The 18187-nt window shown below is 47.3% G+C and overlaps 5 protein-coding genes across 5 annotated transcripts; 3 read left to right on the top strand and 2 right to left on the bottom strand.

Annotated features, from left to right (window-relative positions):
- Positions 1–3708: 3708 nt before the first annotated feature.
- TRUGW13939_02853 (uncharacterized protein) lies at positions 3709–5419 on the top strand (the record flags this gene model as incomplete). Its single annotated transcript, XM_035486040.1, has 3 exons — positions 3709–4200; positions 4255–4408; positions 4467–5419. 3 exons carry the CDS (start codon positions 3709–3711, stop codon positions 5417–5419), a joined length of 1599 nt encoding a protein of 532 aa, XP_035341933.1.
- A 229-nt stretch (positions 5420–5648) lies between these two features.
- On the bottom strand, positions 5649–6629 carry TRUGW13939_02852 (uncharacterized protein; the record flags this gene model as incomplete). Its single annotated transcript, XM_035486039.1, has 1 exon — positions 5649–6629. One exon carries the CDS (start codon positions 6627–6629, stop codon positions 5649–5651), a length of 981 nt encoding a protein of 326 aa, XP_035341932.1.
- Positions 6630–7602: 973 nt separating this feature from the next.
- TRUGW13939_02851 (uncharacterized protein) lies at positions 7603–11227 on the top strand (the record flags this gene model as incomplete). The annotated part of the gene is made up of 5 exons (XM_035486038.1): positions 7603–7632; positions 7704–9512; positions 9568–9933; positions 10346–10734; positions 10786–11227. 5 exons carry the CDS (start codon positions 7603–7605, stop codon positions 11225–11227), a joined length of 3036 nt encoding a protein of 1011 aa, XP_035341931.1.
- A 552-nt stretch (positions 11228–11779) lies between these two features.
- On the top strand, positions 11780–13165 carry TRUGW13939_02850 (uncharacterized protein; the record flags this gene model as incomplete). The annotated part of the gene is made up of 5 exons (XM_035486037.1): positions 11780–11786; positions 11853–11896; positions 11986–12132; positions 12209–13085; positions 13146–13165. The coding sequence occupies 5 exons, from the start codon at positions 11780–11782 to the stop codon at positions 13163–13165; spliced, it is 1095 nt and encodes a 364-aa protein (XP_035341930.1).
- An 801-nt stretch (positions 13166–13966) lies between these two features.
- Positions 13967–15392, bottom strand: TRUGW13939_02849 (uncharacterized protein; the record flags this gene model as incomplete). Its single annotated transcript, XM_035486036.1, has 2 exons — positions 13967–15224; positions 15304–15392. The coding sequence occupies 2 exons, from the start codon at positions 15390–15392 to the stop codon at positions 13967–13969; spliced, it is 1347 nt and encodes a 448-aa protein (XP_035341929.1).
- Between the last annotated feature and the right edge of the window lie 2795 nt (positions 15393–18187).

Below are 18187 nucleotides of genomic sequence, written 5' to 3'. Positions count from 1 at the left end.
AGTAGCGAGGAATAATTCCGGGTGCAAAATGCCTGTCATATGCAAGTAATCCATGTCTAGTTTTCCATTATTAAAAATTGAAATATATCCCTATCAAACTAGTACAAGGGGGTTATTCCCGGAGAATCGTCTTACCACACGGTATTTTAATTTTAAAGACGTCTTCTCAAAACGTCATTAATTCGTTCATTCCGGAAAGGCTCCGCGAAGATGCTAAAAAATGCAGAATGATTATTCACCTACAAGGGCTTGTTGATGTGATACATTTGCGTATTTTTATAAATTCATACTAGTCATGCGCTCTACTAGCTGAGCTATAGGTGCTATGCATATCAAATACAATGTTCTGATGATAATTCAACTTTTTTTTTTTTTTTTTTATTGCTAATAAATGGTCTTTACTTGCTTGCCTCGATCAACTAGTAGGTCTTGTAAATTAGTAGATGTATATATATTGCATCAATTGATCTTTTTAATCCCACTCACAGTGCAAAATCCAGTGCCAAAATTGAAATTGGTCTGTAATATCAATTTAACATCTCAGTTAGACTATACCGATATATACATCGAAATTCATAATCAAGTAGTCAATCCATTCTGATCTGGCCTATTTACTTCTCAGTCGATTAGTGAGAAACAAATATGTAGTCATGAAATGGCTTATTTTAATATGAGCAAGAGAAGTAGCCTTGCAAAAGAGGACTGGCTGTCCTGAGCTCAGGGCAAAGCAAAGCGGTTGTGGCCTGAGGCGCCAAGGCACCATGGCAGTTCTTTGTTTCCCATTTGGGAATGGTAGCCGGTGTTCCCAATATTATTTAACACCTGCTGGCCCCCCTCCCTTCTCTTCATTCTCTTCTATCTCTCTCTTGGTTTCATATTCGAAATATGCCGTCAACGTTCTTATTGCTCGTTTTACTCGGCCCTCTCCCACTCGAGAAATTGATAGACTGAGTCTACTCAGCTATTTCCCTCGATGAATAGGAGTTCGAAATATGTCACCAAAATGTTGGCATATTTGCCTCAGGCAATCTACTCGCCCTGACATGGCTTCCCAAGCCTCAGTATGAGGCCATTACCGATCCTTGAAGCTATCCCGATTCCGAGGCTGTCCACTAGCCCTGATGTATACCCTGGCAACCCGGGTCGACACGAAATACCAAAGGTCTCTTGGGCAGTCAATCTTTGGCATACACAGGAGGCTTCAACAAAATATGTGGGGAGTCCTTATGCCCTAATAAGGGCTATGACGAGTGTATCCGAAATGTGGCTGTCTAGGTCACTGCGACAACAATTACGAGAGGAAACTGTGCAGTGCTTGCAATAAATACTACTATTGGGGCAACTGCACTTTAGGGTTCGAGGAGACAACCCCTCTAGCGCCTATTGGCCCTGCTCCTATCAAGGTAAGGAAAACATCGCAATCACCAGTTAACCTCTGCTTTGTGTGAAGCACTTACTGACAACGCTTTTGTTAGGAATTACTTGAAGCTCTGAAAGCACAAGAGCTGATACCGTCTTCCATCATATTACGAACCAGATGGAGAGGACTTTCGTACCTCTGTTCGGACCGAATACGTTATTGAACCTCCAGATGGGGGGTGGGGGGACTTTGTCAGATCATGGTATTGCTTTGTGAGGATATTTTGGCTAAATGCCATACGAAGCGCCTCATGAATCTTGACCAAGATACGGAAACACAGAAAAATAGAGTTTTTCAGTTTGATTAGCTTTAGACAAGATCATGAAACGTTCAATGGTCCACGGATATATCTATATATTCTGTGGATATAATCAGATCCTTCCACATTCTGGTGGTACGTTGGCCAGACTGTTAGCATGGGCGCAAGAATACGGCATCACGACGTTATTCTAGACTAAGCCAAAAGGAGCATCCAACACTAGGCCTGAAAATTGTGCCTCAACTTCTCCAGTCAAAGAGGCTATCCTCTTCTACGAGGCATCAATTCAACTGCCAGTTACAGAGCTCTCCAGACCAAGATATTCGAGAATGGCCGTCAGTTCGTGAGGCTATGAGAGAACCAACTCAATATGCTCTCACCAATAGGCCAAGCATGTCTATTGAGACGTGTCGCTCAGCATTGATGGACACAATAGCCAAGGACCTAACACTAGAGAATAATATAGTCATATATTTGACCACTGGTGTTCCGCAACAGGCTTCTGGTTCTGATTTCCGGGAAGTGTTCACGTCTCATGTACGTGACAAGCTTGGTGAGATGCCAAATATTATCCAAATCCATCGTTACATTATCATCCTTGGAACACATTTTGAGATATGAAATCGCTTGCGACGTACAAACCTCCGCGAGAGGGTGGAGACCAATTAATCTTCAATCTGGTGGAGATGTGGATGTATTGGTCTTCCCATCGTTAAGACCCTTTCACCTGAAGGAGTGTTTACAAAGAGTTTTGCAGTCATTGTGGTCCGGAAACCACCTCAACGTTCCGCTCCCACTGTGACAAGGCTTTGAGATTGCCAATGACGACCAACAAAAGAATACAATTGGTGATAGACACGATTTTGAGCTACATATTTGGTCCTCGGACTCGCGAGTGCGACAGTGGGCCAAAGATGTCATCAATGGTCTGCGAATTTCACCAAATCCAGTTCTTCGGGATTACCATCGTGGTATTTTACTGAGCCGAATGGACAAGGCACAAAAAGAGAATGACCAACAAAATATACGACTAGTACCAAGAATCCCTACTAAGGGTTCTCGTTGTAAACCAAAGTCGACAGAGGTCTGCTTAGCCGCAGCCGTTATGAGTGGAGATTAGCAGTGTCGGATAGCAAAAGACTGGGACTTTTTGATTCGTGATAACGAAATTCTTTTACAGTACCATCTCTTACCTACGCAACAGAGCTTCCTCTTCCTTCAATATAACAACTACTTTACCATGACTTTGCCATAGAGTGGCCTTTATCTTTCTTCGTAGGATCTTACAGTTGTTGCTTTTAGCTGGGAAAACGATGATCTCATTCAACCCACCCGGCAAAGGAAATCTAGTACGTATACCATAGTCAGCTAGTACGCCATACGAAGCCTTGTGTCCGAAAACCAACATGATATCATCAGAAGCGCTTATCTCGATCGCCATGATCCGCCCATGTTTCGGCCAGTCGGATGCTCGGCTTTGGCCTTGCCGAGATACCGCAAATGACATCACCGGTCATAGATAGCCCTATAGGATACTCGGCACAATTGTTCATAAATTCATAATATTCAATTAGGTTAATCATATTACTAATGTTCCTGACCATCGGAGTATATCTTAATACTACTATTGTTTAATACTGTTAATAGTAGTAATGGATTTTAGCTGTCTGTAATACACAAGAAGCTCTGCGCTTACTACTCTGTACACACCGAGTACTCACTACTCAGTGAGCAAAAGCGGGGATGGGATGAGCACATAAATAGAAAGGGACGTAGATAGTACCAGCTGACTACGTGGTGCTATGCAGGCACTGAAAACTGAAAACTGAACGCTTCTTGACCCGCAAAGTCCACTTTTATACGGAAATCCGGTTTGCAAACGGCCCAAACCAAAAAGAGAAGAAGGAATGGACGAAAACCAGTAGATTTTTTTTTTAACACCCGGGAGAAAATTTCCAGAAAATCTTTGAATCCGGTTTTTTTTTTCTCTTTCCGTTTACGTGTATCTGTTTTGTTGCTGGTCCTGAAGATGTCCCAGTCAAGTCTTAAAGAAGAACCAAAACCACCGCTGGATGCACCTGGAACCAGCGAACTTAACGATTCTCCCGTAAATCTTTCCGACGTCGCGTCAAGCAAGGAAGAAGATATCTCAAACGAAAAGCGGGAACTCAAGGAAAGTGACTGCTACGAGACACTGGGCTACTGCTGGCCCAGATGGAAGAAATGGAGTTATCTCGTCTCGGTCGCGTTTGTTCAAGTGTCGATGAATTTCAACACGTCTGTTTATCCCAATGCAATCATACCACTTTCCAAGGCCTTCAACATTAGCGAGCAACATGCTCGAACAGGACAAATGGCCTATCTTGTTACGTACAGTATAGGATGCGAATTATGGGCGCCATGGTCTGAAGAGCTAGGGAGATGGCCTATCTTGCAGCTCTCCATGTTCTTAATCAATATCTGGCAGATCCTGGCAGGTCTTGCCCCGAACTGGGGAAGCCACGTAGTGGCTCGAGCATTGGTTGGTTTTCTTCGCCTTGAATACTGTACCCAACGAGACTGACATGCAATATAGGGCGGTCTCTCCACCGCTGGAGGTAGTGTTACCCTCGGTTTGATTGCGGACCTTTACGAACCCGAAACACAGCAATTTCCTCTTGCGTTTATTGTGCTCTCTTCTTGTATTGGCACCAGTATTGGGGGTGTGATCGGTGGGCCAATTGAGCGATGTAAGTAACAACTTTTCCATTTTGTTACATGTTTTGTTCTAACAACAATAACAAACAGTCCTCACATGGCGATGGTTCTTTTGGATCCAACTTATCTTCGGAGGAGTCACACAAGCCATCATCTTTTTCATGCCCGAGAGTCGCTCCACCATTTTGATTGACAAGGAGGCCAAACGCCGGCGCGAAACCGGCGAAGACCCCAACATCTACGGGCCCAACGAGCTCAAGAATCCCCGGATTTCACTAAAAGATGCAGGAAGGATCTGGATCCGACCTTTCCATATGCTCGTACGGGAACCCATTGTGCTTTGCCTGTCTCTTCTGTCCGGATTCTCCGACGCTCTGATCTTCACTTTCCTGGAGAGCTTTGCCATTGTCTACGAGAAAGGATGGGGCTTTGGCATTCTCGCCCAAGCCTGGGCCGTCATCCCCATCAATGCTGCCTATGTGATTGCCTATTTCACATATTTCCCTTGGTTCCGCAGAGATCAGTCTATCCGCCAGGCCCGGGGCAATGATGCATTGGTGCCGGAACGCCGTCTGAAATGGCTTTTATTCCTCGCACCACTCGAACCTATTGGTTTGTTTGGCTTCGCCTGGACCTCTCTCGGCCGCGAACACAATGTGCACTGGATCGGCTCCATGATCTTCTCGGCCTGCGTCGGAATCGCCAACTACGCCATCTATCTGTCCTCAGTGGACTATATGGTCGCCTCCTACGGAGTCTACTCGGCCTCGGCTACCGGTGGAAACGCCTTTGCGCGAGACCTGTTGGCCGGTATATCTGCCATGTATGCCACGCCCATGTACACCAACATCGGCAACAAGTACCCGGTTGAGTATGCTTCTACGATTCTGGCTTGTATGTCCTGTCTGGTGGTGATACCTATCTATGTGTTCTACTGGAAGGGCCCTCAGATCCGTGCTAACAGCAAATTTGCATCCACGCTTGCTGCTGATAGAAAGGAGAATGAGGGTCGTCGTGCTAGCAGAATCAATTCTGAGCCTTGATTCTTATGGATAAAAAGATGTATTTCATCATTAATGTCTTGACGATTGTATAGCTAGACCTGGCAAATGGGAGCTGTAAATAGGATCCTAAGCCGACTGGATTGTTGAGATTAGGTAGCTAGCTTCTGCTAGATTACCTCCATTTACATAAATATATAAAGTATTGAAATTCTGATAGCAATCCTGAAACATACAAACGATTATCTTGACATTATAAAAGACACGAAGTCTACTGAGTATCGGGTGGCAAGGGCCGACCAGCACTGCCACCGCGGTCTTGTATCTTCATCCCAACAAAGTTCATCGTCCAATCATGCACGACCTGTACTTTATAAAGTAACTTGTTCTCCCTCTTGGCTGCATTGATCGTACGGGCGGAGTAGATGCCGCCTGGATCATTCGCATCAAGCGGCCGCCGATGTAAAAGATCTACCTTGGTCATGGTTTTCCTCAAGCTCTGCCCGTAGACTCGATCCTGGAAGAAGCTGAGCCCCACGTGGCGAATGAGGACGATATCTCGAGGCCGCAGTCCGGACAGCTTCTTTTTGTAGCCGTCGTCCCTTTCTGCGTCTATCTTTTTTTGTCGTGCACGTTCTACTACGGGGAGCCAGAATGTCACTCCAAAGCCGGTTTTGGTCTCGTCTCCTACCACGAGTTCAAGGATATCAAACTGCTGGCCTGAGTACCGCGCAGTGACTCGTCTCGGCGGATTAATGCCGAGGACAGCCACTACCAAGGTGACACTCATGGTCTGCGGAATAATCGATCGGAGGTATGCAGCATTGGGGATGTCCCCAAGGTCGTATATCTCTCCCGAAAAGTCGAAATGGGTGTCATTTGAATGGCTGTCGCCCGAGGCCACGCTCTCGATTGCGTTGCTGTCATCCAGTGACATTGTCGTCTCGTCATAGCTGGAATCTGATAGGTAATGTGTGTCTCGGATAGAGATCGAATGCTCATAAAAGTGCGATAAGAGAACATCCCCTGGTGCTTTCGGTTGCAAGTCCACGGTATTCAGGAAAAGCGTGTCCTGGTCCTGGGCCGAGACCAGGTCGGTAGCCTGTTGTCCTTGCAGGACCCTCCATTTTACATTGTCGGCTGCTACGGACGACGCGCTTTTAGATGTTTTGTTGGGTGCATGGAATGGCGGCACTGCAGCCTGGAGAAGGTCGACCTCATCCCAGCGTAATCTTCCCGATGGAGCGCCCATCAAGAAGATGGTTTTCCGGGACATGCATGCACGCAGAGCATGGCTCTGAAAGTAATTAGTCAATGTAAACAAGGATCAGATGAGAAAGGAAAGTCGAGTGCGGCTTGACTAAAGCGCAGAAGCGCGTTGCTTTTCTTGTCAAAAAAAAGGAGCAAGACACTCGCGTTATCTTTCTCCAGGTTTCCTTTTTCATCCAAGTCACATGGCGCACTAAATCGTATATACAACATTCACTTACATCAACGGTTATTTTCATATGTAGTGTATATTTTATAAATTATGCTGTATTATTGATTGATAATTAATAAAAAATAGTAATTTTCAGATCTCTCAACAAGCTGGCTGGTCCTGAGTGCGCCAAATGAGTTTGAGGGATATTCAAACATGACTGGCTGTGGTTGGTACAAACTATGATTAATTACCAGGAAATAAGCAATGCTAATAGCAGTAAATAGCAACAAAAACCAAATCTTGAAATAAGTACATGTGCCTGAGGCAGCAAGACCGGCCACGGAAAGTGAATTTACCCAGGCGCCAAGCCGAAAGCGTAGGTGGTACTCAGCATGAATTAAGCAGCACATTTGAATTCACAACAAATTTGATTTTGTATTTATACGGACGCATAGTATGTGTTTCATTTGTAGATAGAATCTGATAGACCAAATACGACACGTGACTCCCCACAATGCAAACAATGCAATCAAACCGATTGGCCAGGGGGGCGGCAGTACGGCGTGCTGCAATACCCGTAGTGGCAAGGCATGGGAAATTCGCCGCACCGGAGCCGGAAGAGCGAGGCCATCAGCCCATCCTTCTTTCCTCTTCCATCCCATCCCACCTGGGCTTTACTATCATGCCCATCTACATTTAACTTCTTTTTTGTCTGAAATAACTCCAAGCCCGAAGCCTTTGTCGCCAGCAATCGCGTTTCCAGTGTGGCCTGCGGCCAGGTGCCGCTCAACATACGATCATCATGGCTCTCAGCGCTTCAGTGAATATGCCGGTACGTTTCGCCATCTTTACCTTTGGACTCCTACGGCTTACTCTTGGCTTTTCTTCTTACAGAATTTACAGGCTGCGAAATCTGAACTTTTGTCGACCATGAGCACCGCCGGCTTCCAGTGGAAGCGTGCCCACCGAGTCTCCGGCTTGCTGCAGTCCACGTCTTTCTTTGGTCAAAGTACGCTGCGCACGGTTATGCTCTCCCGCGCGAGTAAACCGCTACAGTCGTCTCGTCAATACTCGTCGTTACTTCACGATAACTCACGGCTTTTACGGAGACCAACCAGCATGGGACTTTCCAAGGCGGACCAACAACACCGATCTCTGTTTGGAGGATTGTCGCATAACTTGTTGGCTCAAAAGGAAAGGGCAGCAAACAGTAACCCTAGCAGCGCAAGCGCTCAGAACATATTTTACCAGTCCCTGCTTCGAGCCAACATGCCCGCCATTATCGTGGAACGCCATCGTACCGGTCAATACGCGAGCAACTCGGCCACCGAGGCAATCTACGCGCAGGCCATCCAACGGCTCGGTGGCGATGCCGCTGTTCACGGTGCCAGTCAAAATTTGGACGCCGAACAATTGCAATCCGTGGGACAAGCAGTTGCAGCTCACGCCCACGGAAGTCAGGTTGGCATGTCAACCAAGCATTCAGGCACTGGTGCAAAAGAATCTCCTTTGTATGTGGTTGTCGAAGAGTCTCTTGGAAGCTCTGTTTTCCGCTGGGTCAAGTTCTTCCTATATTTTGGTTTCTTTGCCTACATGTCTCTTGTTTTGATTACCATTCTCGTCGAAACTACCGGTTTAATTAAGAATGTTCGAGGCACCCAGACCAACGAAGCCACCCCACAACAGCAAAAGGCCCGTTTCAGCGATGTGCACGGATGTGACGAAGCCAAGGACGAACTTCAGGAGCTGGTAGAGTTCTTGTTGAACCCTGAGAGATTCTCCACCCTGGGTGGCAAACTACCCAAGGGAGTTCTCTTGGTTGGTCCTCCTGGTACCGGAAAGACCCTGCTTGCACGAGCAGTGGCGGGTGAGGCTGGCGTTCCCTTTTTCTACATGTCTGGATCGGAATTTGATGAAGTCTACGTTGGTGTTGGTGCCAAACGTGTTCGCGACCTATTCAACCAAGCCCGCGCCAAGGCGCCTGCCATTATTTTCATCGATGAATTGGATGCCATTGGTGCGAAGAGAAACGAGCGTGACGCGGCGTATGTCAAGCAAACCTTGAACCAGCTTTTGACAGAGTTGGACGGTTTCTCGCAAACCAGTGGCGTCATCATTCTCGCGGCCACCAACTACCCTCAACTCCTCGACAAGGCTCTGACTCGTCCTGGACGTTTCGATCGCCGGGTCGTGGTTAGTCTCCCCGATGTCCGCGGCCGCATGGACATCCTCAAGCACCATATGAAGAACGTCCAAATCAGCACTGATGTCGATGTTGCCGTTGTCGCGCGTGGCACACCTGGCTTTTCAGGAGCTGACCTGGAAAATCTGGTCAACCAGGCCGCCGTCCATGCCAGTCGCAAGAGGCTAGACCGGGTTGGGCCACGAGACTTTGACTGGGCCAAGGATAAGATCATGATGGGTGCTGAGGCACGAAGCCGTATTATACAAGACAAGGACAAGCTGCTCACTGCATATCACGAAGCTGGGCATGCTCTTGTCGCCTATTTCTCGCCATCCGCCACACCTCTTTATAAAATTACCATCGTACCTCGCGGCATGGCGCTTGGTATCACTCATTTCCTTCCTGAAATGGACACCGTTTCGAGGAACTACACCGAATACTTGTCAGACATTGACGTTTCCATGGGTGGCAAGGCAGCTGAGGAGCTGATTTTTGGCCCGGAAAATGTCACCAGTGGAATTTCAGCGGTAAGTTTAGCCGGTTCACATTTTACGATGGCACAACTAATTGTTTCTGGAACAGGACATTCAACAAGCCACGGAAACGGCATTCACCCTCATCACTAGATTCGGGTACTCGAAGAAGCTCGGAAACGTGGATCTGTCGTCCAACTACGACAAACTGTCGTCGGAAACAAAGCAAGAGATTGAAGGCGAGGTCCGACGACTGGTTGAAGAGGCGCGGGACCGAGCGACAAACATCTTGACGGAGAAGCGAAACGAACTAGAACTGCTCACAAAGGCTCTGATAGAATACGAGACCCTGAGCAAGGAAGAGATGGAAAAGGTGCTCAAGGGCGAGAAGCTGGATAAGATGCAGTCGCTCCCGGCGGCGCCGCTCAAGCTGCCAGACGCGCTGGCAACGACGAGGATAAAGCCGGTTCCTCAGGTACCAACGGGGAGCGAGTCGTGATTCGCAATGTGTATAACCTTGCTCTCTTGGAAAGAAAAAAAAGGAAGAGCTGTATTCATTTCATTGTGTGTTAGTTTACCTATTTAGCAACTGTCTAGGCATAATTTCTTTCAACTCTGCATTCATTGCGTTTTCTTGTTCCTAAATAGAAGCTATTCTTCCGGGACTGATTAACACAAAGTTTTTTTGGTCAGAATAAGGGCGCGACCTTCAATGTGACATCGCTTATGGCCGCGTCTCCATAACATCAAACGATGATCAACATCAGAGCATCTATCTATATTGATTAGTTCGCATGATGGTAGACTTTAAGAAGCTCTTTAATCGCATGGTTTTACTCAATATCCACCCAACTGACAAGTCGCAATTGTCCTGACAGAGGCCACAGAGTCGCAAGACCGTCCGCCCCAAACGGCCAGAGTATGAAGATAGAAACGTTCAGCCACGTCTACCGGAAACTCGCGAACGAGAATTATCCGTGTATGAACCCGGTCAGCAGCAGACATTAGGGCACCTTCTGAAGCTGCCCGTCGAACTTCGGCGTCGTATCTACGATGCAGTCCTCGGCCATCGGAAAGTCCACGTGTTATTTGCATTCGCGCCATGGATGTACCGTAAGCAAATAACGGGCAAGAAAGAGATCTTGGAGTGGCGATGGTGGCATAGTATTTGTACCTCGGACCAAACCGAGAGCATCTGGAGGGATCCATGCAAGAACAAGCCCCCGAACGGCAAGCCGAAGCTGGATTTCGCGATTTTGCTAACATGTCGACAAGTGTAAATATTACAAATCTAGATTCTCGAGCAGGTTGCTAACTTGCATGCAAGGTATTCCGAGGCAATCGACATCCTCTACAGCACCACCACCTTTGACTTTAGAACTCGCCAGCTCCTATGCGCTTTTCCGTCTCTCGTCCTCCCACAACGCTTTGCGCTCATTAGCTCCATCGAGATGGAATGGGAGTTTATTGACCTGGGTTTATCATACAGCAACGCGGCTGAACAGACTCGATTGTATCAGGACATGTGGGCCATGCTTGCCGCTATGCCCAATATTCGACACCTCAAGATCGCGATTGGAACCTATGAATGTCCTCGTCCGGCACCGCCCGGCTTGAAGGAAGTCTGGCTAGGGCCCCCGAAGCAGCTAGGGAGAATGGAGGTTTTTGTTCTTTTGGTTCCTCTTTCATATATGGAGGTTTTGAAGCCCGGCGTTGATGAGGGGGCGAATTTTACGCTTGAGCCATTCCATGATATATATGGGGGGTAGGGTACATGGGTATGTCTTGATAGCTAGTTATTGGATAGCATATGGCTGCATATATTTAGAGTTTATCATGTACATCATCCAGCAACATTGAAGCATACTTTGTCATTGAGATGGTAGAAGCAGAATACCAAGTTAAGCTATTATTCTCAAGTGTTGTCTCAGGCGCATGCGCAAGCCATTGGCTGAGTGCAGCACAGAGTACTAGCAGCAAGTCCACGTAGGCCCTATTTTTAAATCTTTTATAGGGGCTGCGAGTGGCTCGGCTGCAAACGGGGCGATCACGGGGTGCTGCAGCATCGCCCGAAACGGCAAGGCACCTTCGTCCCCCTCGACCCGCACTGCAAAACACTTGGGAGCTTGGTCTCAGGCCCATCTTGACCCTTCGACTCCAGGATACTCGCTCGTCGTCGTCGCCGAGAGACTGTTTTTACTTATTCTTCCAGCCACGGTTGTGCAATAATAACAACTTCCTCCCTCCACGTTGCGACGGTCTTCCGCTTCGGCGACAACACGTGTTTAGATACCACCATCCCACCAACTACTACTTCCAATATGAAGGGTAACTCTCGCCCTGGCTCTCCCTTGCATTCTTGCCCTCACAACTGACAACAATGATCGTCAACAGCTCTCATTCTCGTCGGAGGGTTTGGCACCCGTCTGCGACCCCTCGTGAGTCTGCCCCTCCTCGCCCACCTAAACAAACTAGAAGAGAGAGAGAGAGAGAGAGAGAAAAGTGCACATTCTAATCAAAATGACAGACGCTCACCCTCCCCAAACCCCTGGTCGAGTTTGCCAACCGGCCCATGATCCTCCATCAAGTCGAGAGCTTGGCTGCTGCTGGTGTCACCGACATTGTCTTGGCCGTCAACTACCGACCTGATGTTATGGTTGCCGCCCTGAAGAAGGTACATGCTTTGGAAAACAAAATTAATGGAAAAAAAAAAAAATTGCATTGGGCTAATGCAAACTGTCGTCATGTAGTATGAAGAGCAGTACAACGTGAAGATTGAGTTCTCCGTCGAGTCTGAGCCACTGGGCACCGCCGGCCCCCTGAAACTAGCAGAGAAGATCCTCGGCAAGGATGACTCGCCGTTCTTTGTCCTGAACTCGGATGTCATTTGCGAATATCCCTTCCAGCAGCTGGCCGATTTCCACAAATCACACGGCGACGAAGGCACCATTGTGGTCACCAAAGTCGACGAGCCTTCCAAGTACGGCGTTGTTGTGCACAAGCCGAACCATGCTTCTCGCATCGACCGTTTTGTCGAAAAACCCGTGGAATTCGTTGGTAACCGCATCAATGCCGGCATCTATATTCTCAACCCCAGCGTTCTCAACCGCATCGAGCTACGTCCCACTTCTATCGAGCAGGAGACCTTCCCCGCCATCGTCAAGGAAGGCCAGCTGCACTCTTTCGACCTAGAAGGCTTTTGGATGGATGTCGGTCAACCCAAGGACTTCCTTTCGGGTACCTGTCTGTACCTGTCGTCGCTTACCAAGAACAATTCGAAGCTGCTGGCGCCATCTTCGGAGCCTTTTGTTTATGGCGGGAACGTGATGGTGGATCCCACCGCCAAAGTCGGCAAAAACTGTCGCATCGGGCCTAATGTGGTGATTGGGCCCAACGTTGTCGTGGGTGACGGAGTCCGTCTCCAGCGCTGTGTTCTTCTGGAAAACACCAAGGTCAAGGACCATGCCTGGGTCAAGTCGACCATTGTCGGCTGGAACAGCTCTGTGGGCAAATGGGCTCGCCTTGAGAATGTCACCGTTCTTGGTGACGATGTGACGATTGCGGATGAGGTTTACGTGAATGGTGGCTCGATTCTGCCTCACAAGAGCATCAAGCAGAACATTGATGGTACCCCCTCCTTTTTTCCTTTTCTTTTCTTTGTGGATAATGCTAATAATATCTTTGCAGTTCCCGCGATTATCATGTAAAGTCATGATGTCCCCCCATCGGTCATACCACCATTACGCCATATAATTTCCGACCCTAATCCTCTTCTTCGAGTCGATGCTATCCCTTTCTAGGCCCTGGTGGTGAAAGAAGGGGATCCTTTATAATTTTTTTTATTTTTCTTTTATAGCATTCTCCGTTGATCTGGAGTTAGTTTGTTGGTCCTCTGATGTCAAATATCAATCACTGCATACCCGCTTTGCATACACGTTCTCATCTCTCTGCTCTTTTTCTTCTTCCCCGTTTCTTGCCCCGGATTGTCTATATCATGTTTAATGCCCGTTTATCCATCGCGTTGTGTCCGGATATTGTTGGAGGAAATTTAGCGGTCGGTCTTAAAAAGTGTCTACTCTCCGTATTATCGGTGGGGTGGCGAAGGAGGATATCTGAATACTCAAAAAGAAAAATGAAAAGGGAAAAAAGGAAAAGTTGATACTGGTTTTTGTAGATATTCTTGACTTTCCTCCCTATTCAAAGGAAAAAATAAAAGGTGCAAAGGCGGCGCCGGAAACAAAAGAGAGAGAAAAAGAGGATAAACATGGGTTTACTATGATAGGCACGTAATAATAATATTATTGAAAACAATCAAAAAGAAAGGCACAAGCAAACTTGCTATTTATTCGTATGTGTATTAATATTATTAGAGTATATCTCTAGTGATGCATCTCTTATGTATGTATGTAAATGTACATTCGAAATTGTTTGTCGTACTGAGATTCCATCAAAAATCGTAGCTGAGAGAAAATCAGATGAACAACGCCCTTTTTTTTTTTCCCTTGCGATTATTGCGACTTTTCGGAGACATCGAGCAACCTATCCCACTCGACGCGCAATTCTTCCATATACTGCCATGAGCGTCGCCCCAACTCCTCAAATTGAAGCCTATCCTCAGCCGTCTGCAGCTTCATACCCGGCTTGCGGCGACGAGAACGGTCCTCGGGCACAACAGGCGGCCTGCCCACGACACCACCATAACCCCAACCGTCGAGTTCCGTGTTTGCGACACGGGGGCGGCCAAGCCTGTCTGTCGATGACCCCCATTTCGCATGTCCGCCGCCGTTCTCGCGATACGGCTTTTCGGCTTCGTCGAGGATTTCTTGTGGACTGAGCGCGAGCCAGACCGGTGCGTTTGCGCCGAGGTAGGTTGTTACCGTGTGCCAGGGGGAGCCGAGTAGACGCGAGATATAGAAAGCGGCGAGCATGCAGTACCATAGAGGCATGATGAGGGGCACGATTGAGGAGCCAAAAATGCCCGGGTGGCTCAGGTAGTTTAGAGGTGGTGGGCCGGTGGTGGTGGATGGCTCTTTTGACGATTCGCTTTCCGACGAATCGGCAGCTAGAAAGCTCTTTACCCATGGCGCAGTGCTGGGCAGGTCCGATGTCAGGGCCAGAATGTCGGTCAGGGCTTTGGAGCTTTCGTAGGGGGCCTCGCTTTTCAAAGCTTGGATATCGTCAACATCAAAAACCGTCGTCGTTGCCTCGATGCTACTGATCCAGATAACGCGCCCTGGCCCGTTTGGTTTTCCAGACCGTCTGAGCAGAGGCATGACGTTGTGCGCAAGCATATAGTGGCCAAACACATTTGCGCAAAACACCGCGCTCAGGGGCTCTTCCTCGGCCAGTTGGGTCTGTCTTGGGGTAGTCACGCCGGCCTTGGCGAGTTTATACGTAGGCCAGGTTGTGGCATTCACCATGTCTGTCAGGACTGAGAAGACGGCCTTTGGCCAGTTGAGGCCACTCCATCCTCCCCATCCGGCATTCAGGATAATGGCATCGAGTTTTGTGAAATTGCGATTCAGGCGGCGCGATAGGGCTCGAACGGAATGAAGGCTGAACAGATCGAGGGTCTCGGCAAGGAACTGCACGCGGCTGGCGAGCTGATCCCCATGGCGCGATGCATACTTGGTCAAGTCATCGCGCGTCGACCGGACTTGTGCTGGTGGACGGCGGGTGGTGAAGATGACGGTCAGTCGGTAGGTGTCTGGATAAGATTTGGCGAATTCGTCCACGAGGCGGCAACATGTCGAGTATCCGAGGCCACTATAATCAAATTTCTGTTAATTAGCTGGCTGACGATGCCTTTGGGAAGGGGGAGGGCGAGTTGTTCTTCAAAACGCACGTGTTGGCGCCGGTGATGAGAACAACGATGTTTTCGTCGAGCTTCTCAGGCGCGATTTGCAGGCGCGGCTCGTCCTCGGGGTTAGACATGGCAGAGGTAGATATTGGAGAGTTGCGGTGGTCAGGGGCGCTGCATAGTATATCGGAATTGTGGGTGGTTCATTGATTGATTGCTCGTGATATAAACTTGGGGAAGCCGCATTGAATTCTTTTTGCTCGGTCCCTGGATCGCCGCGGGAGCCCCACTGGGACGCTGCCATTGGCTGGATTAGCATAGCTACAGCATTGAAGTATAAGTATAAGTCAACAGTGATGTGTGTAAAATGTATGGGAGATGTTGAAGGTAGAGACTTTGGGGTTATCTTGGCTGATTGATTAGAGGCGCGTGGTATGGGCTCAGTGCTGTGTGCAATCTTATCCATTCTTGTCAACTGGTTAATTGATGTTTTCTATATATATTTTATCTGATCCATTGATAATATTTTGGACATTTTTAAGGTTGACATTAGACAACTGATGCACCAACATCAGGGGTCGTGAAAACATACTATTCAACATTGAGCATGGAATCAATTGATCAATACAAAGGTCAATCGCTTTAGCCAACCTACTTCGCTATGGCATATATGTACACATGTGCACTAGTTGACCATGTCAAAGACAACATTTTAACTATGCTGGTACTACATAGACATCTACATAGTTGACATGTCAAGAGGTTTTATAGTTTTCAATCAACAATAATCACATATTCTCTCATCTAGAAATAATCAAGAATAAGTAATCAGCAACTCTTCACGTAGTAATATTCTTTCTACGCTATCTGATAGTTTAGAAGAGATTAACTAGAACGATTATACAACCACAACTTTTTAAAAAGACACCAAAGAATAGACCGACACTCATGAATCGCAAGCACAGTCAAAAAACCCGAATGATTAACAAGTCAATAACTGCTCGAACCACATTAGTCAACTTTGACATTGACACTAGTCATTGGACAGTGTATACACCATAGTCGCAGATCTGACATCATTAAGAGTGTACAGCCCGAACCAAGCAAGGTACGTGGCCAGATGACACCACCCGAATTAGCATGGCAACATCTATCTATCTAGTATCTACTAATAATAATCTCGCCCCATTCAAGCAGCAATTGAGCAAACGCCGATAGATACTCCATATAAATACGTAGCTTGGCGTGCGAGTCGCGATTGTATTCAATTAATACGCTACCAAGTAGTAGTATCAACTTATCAAGTTTGGTTATCAACGTTGGCTGTTGGTTAGAATTATTGCCCCCCCCTGATAGGCAAGTCACGGCTAAGTTGTAATACTATCCCCACAGTCATCCATTGATCAATTTATCCTCTCTGAGAGATCCACTGCACTGGAGGAATCTCGGCCTCCCCTCGGTATTTGCAAATGTATGTAATGTAATGTAATCTATTCGCGGGTAACTGAGGTACGTAGTGAAAATGTCAAGTGCCAATTGGTCCGTGCAAGAACGTTACCGTCAGTTGTAACCCGGGATGACTCTCGCTTGTTCTGCGGCATGATTGGGTGGCTACTGGTGTATATACTACTCTGTATAGTGTACAGTTCCGTACCGGGGGTATTGTCTGCTACTAGTGGTATTGTTTTTTTTGCCAAGCGCGGGAGGGGCATGAATCGCAAGACAAACCGGTTTTTTTTTTGGTTTTGGTTTTCTGTTTTTGACATGTCATTGTCTATCATGTCCTTGGCATTTCATTAGTGTATATTATTCGTCTCATATCCATATCAGACGTGCGTCGGAACCGACTTCCGACCCAGCTGCTACCCAACCACATGGCGCTGCTTGAATGGGACAGTTAGTACTACGTATTGCATTAATTGATACGGAGTATATGGAGTACGTAGATGTTGGTGTATCTATTGGTGATATATGCTTGGCATGTAAACTCACATGTAGCTATCTGCAGGAGCTTACTACTAGACGATTTGGAATTAGATAAGTCCACTCATTACAGGTCTGGACTCTGGAATGCTTTTCTTTTTTTTTCTTATTCCCGCAAAACACGTGTATTACACAGCCGTTTGATTCTTGTCACTTGAAACGGCGAAGTTGAGAACGAAGATGCCCCACTGCCACGAGGTTAGGGAGTCAGGAGTTGACCTATCGTGTGTCCAATCACGGCGAGCAAGCGCGAGCTAGCAGTCTAGCAAGCTTAGCATCATGAGTTAATAATATCTGAGGGATATACTACTATATCAGTAATCATGCTATTCGTACAACTTTTCCCCGAAGCTAAAATCCCTAAAAGCGCTGTACGAAGAAAATGACAAATGACATGAAGGACCAGAAAGGCAATAATCGTCACTTACCCAGTTAAACCTAGCTAAAATAATAAATGATATGTAAGTTGTAATACAGAGTACGTACCCTTGTTCAAAGATTGAAGGTTAAGCAGCTCAAGCAGCCTGCTGCTCAGTGCGTAAGTTGCTCACCGGGCGCCTAAGTGTTTAGTCTCCGTACTGGGGACTCCATCGTACCAGTAACCCACGTACATGATGCTACAGTAATTGGTTCAACGTATTTGGATCGACGACGTTGCTAATCTTATTAGGATTGTCGTGTGGGTTTTCCGGTTGGAGTTTGGGGGGTCCGGCTAGAGTTTCCATGGACTTGCAGGATCTAGACTGTTAATCTTGGGAGGAACCAAGATGGTATTCTTGACCTACCGAGAACAGAGTATAGAGTATAGACACAGATTATAGAACATAGACACAGAGTATAGTAATATAGACAGAGTAATGGCCTATACTACCATCAGAGTTTACAGCCAAGACAGTTGATATTGCCCACTAAACACATGCGGAAGTCGATGCGATTTCCATAGCCC

Source organism: Talaromyces rugulosus, chromosome II (assembly GCF_013368755.1).
Source record: "Talaromyces rugulosus chromosome II, complete sequence".
Lineage (NCBI taxonomy): Eukaryota > Fungi > Ascomycota > Eurotiomycetes > Eurotiales > Trichocomaceae > Talaromyces > Talaromyces rugulosus.
This window is presented reverse-complemented; position numbering and strand designations above follow the sequence as displayed.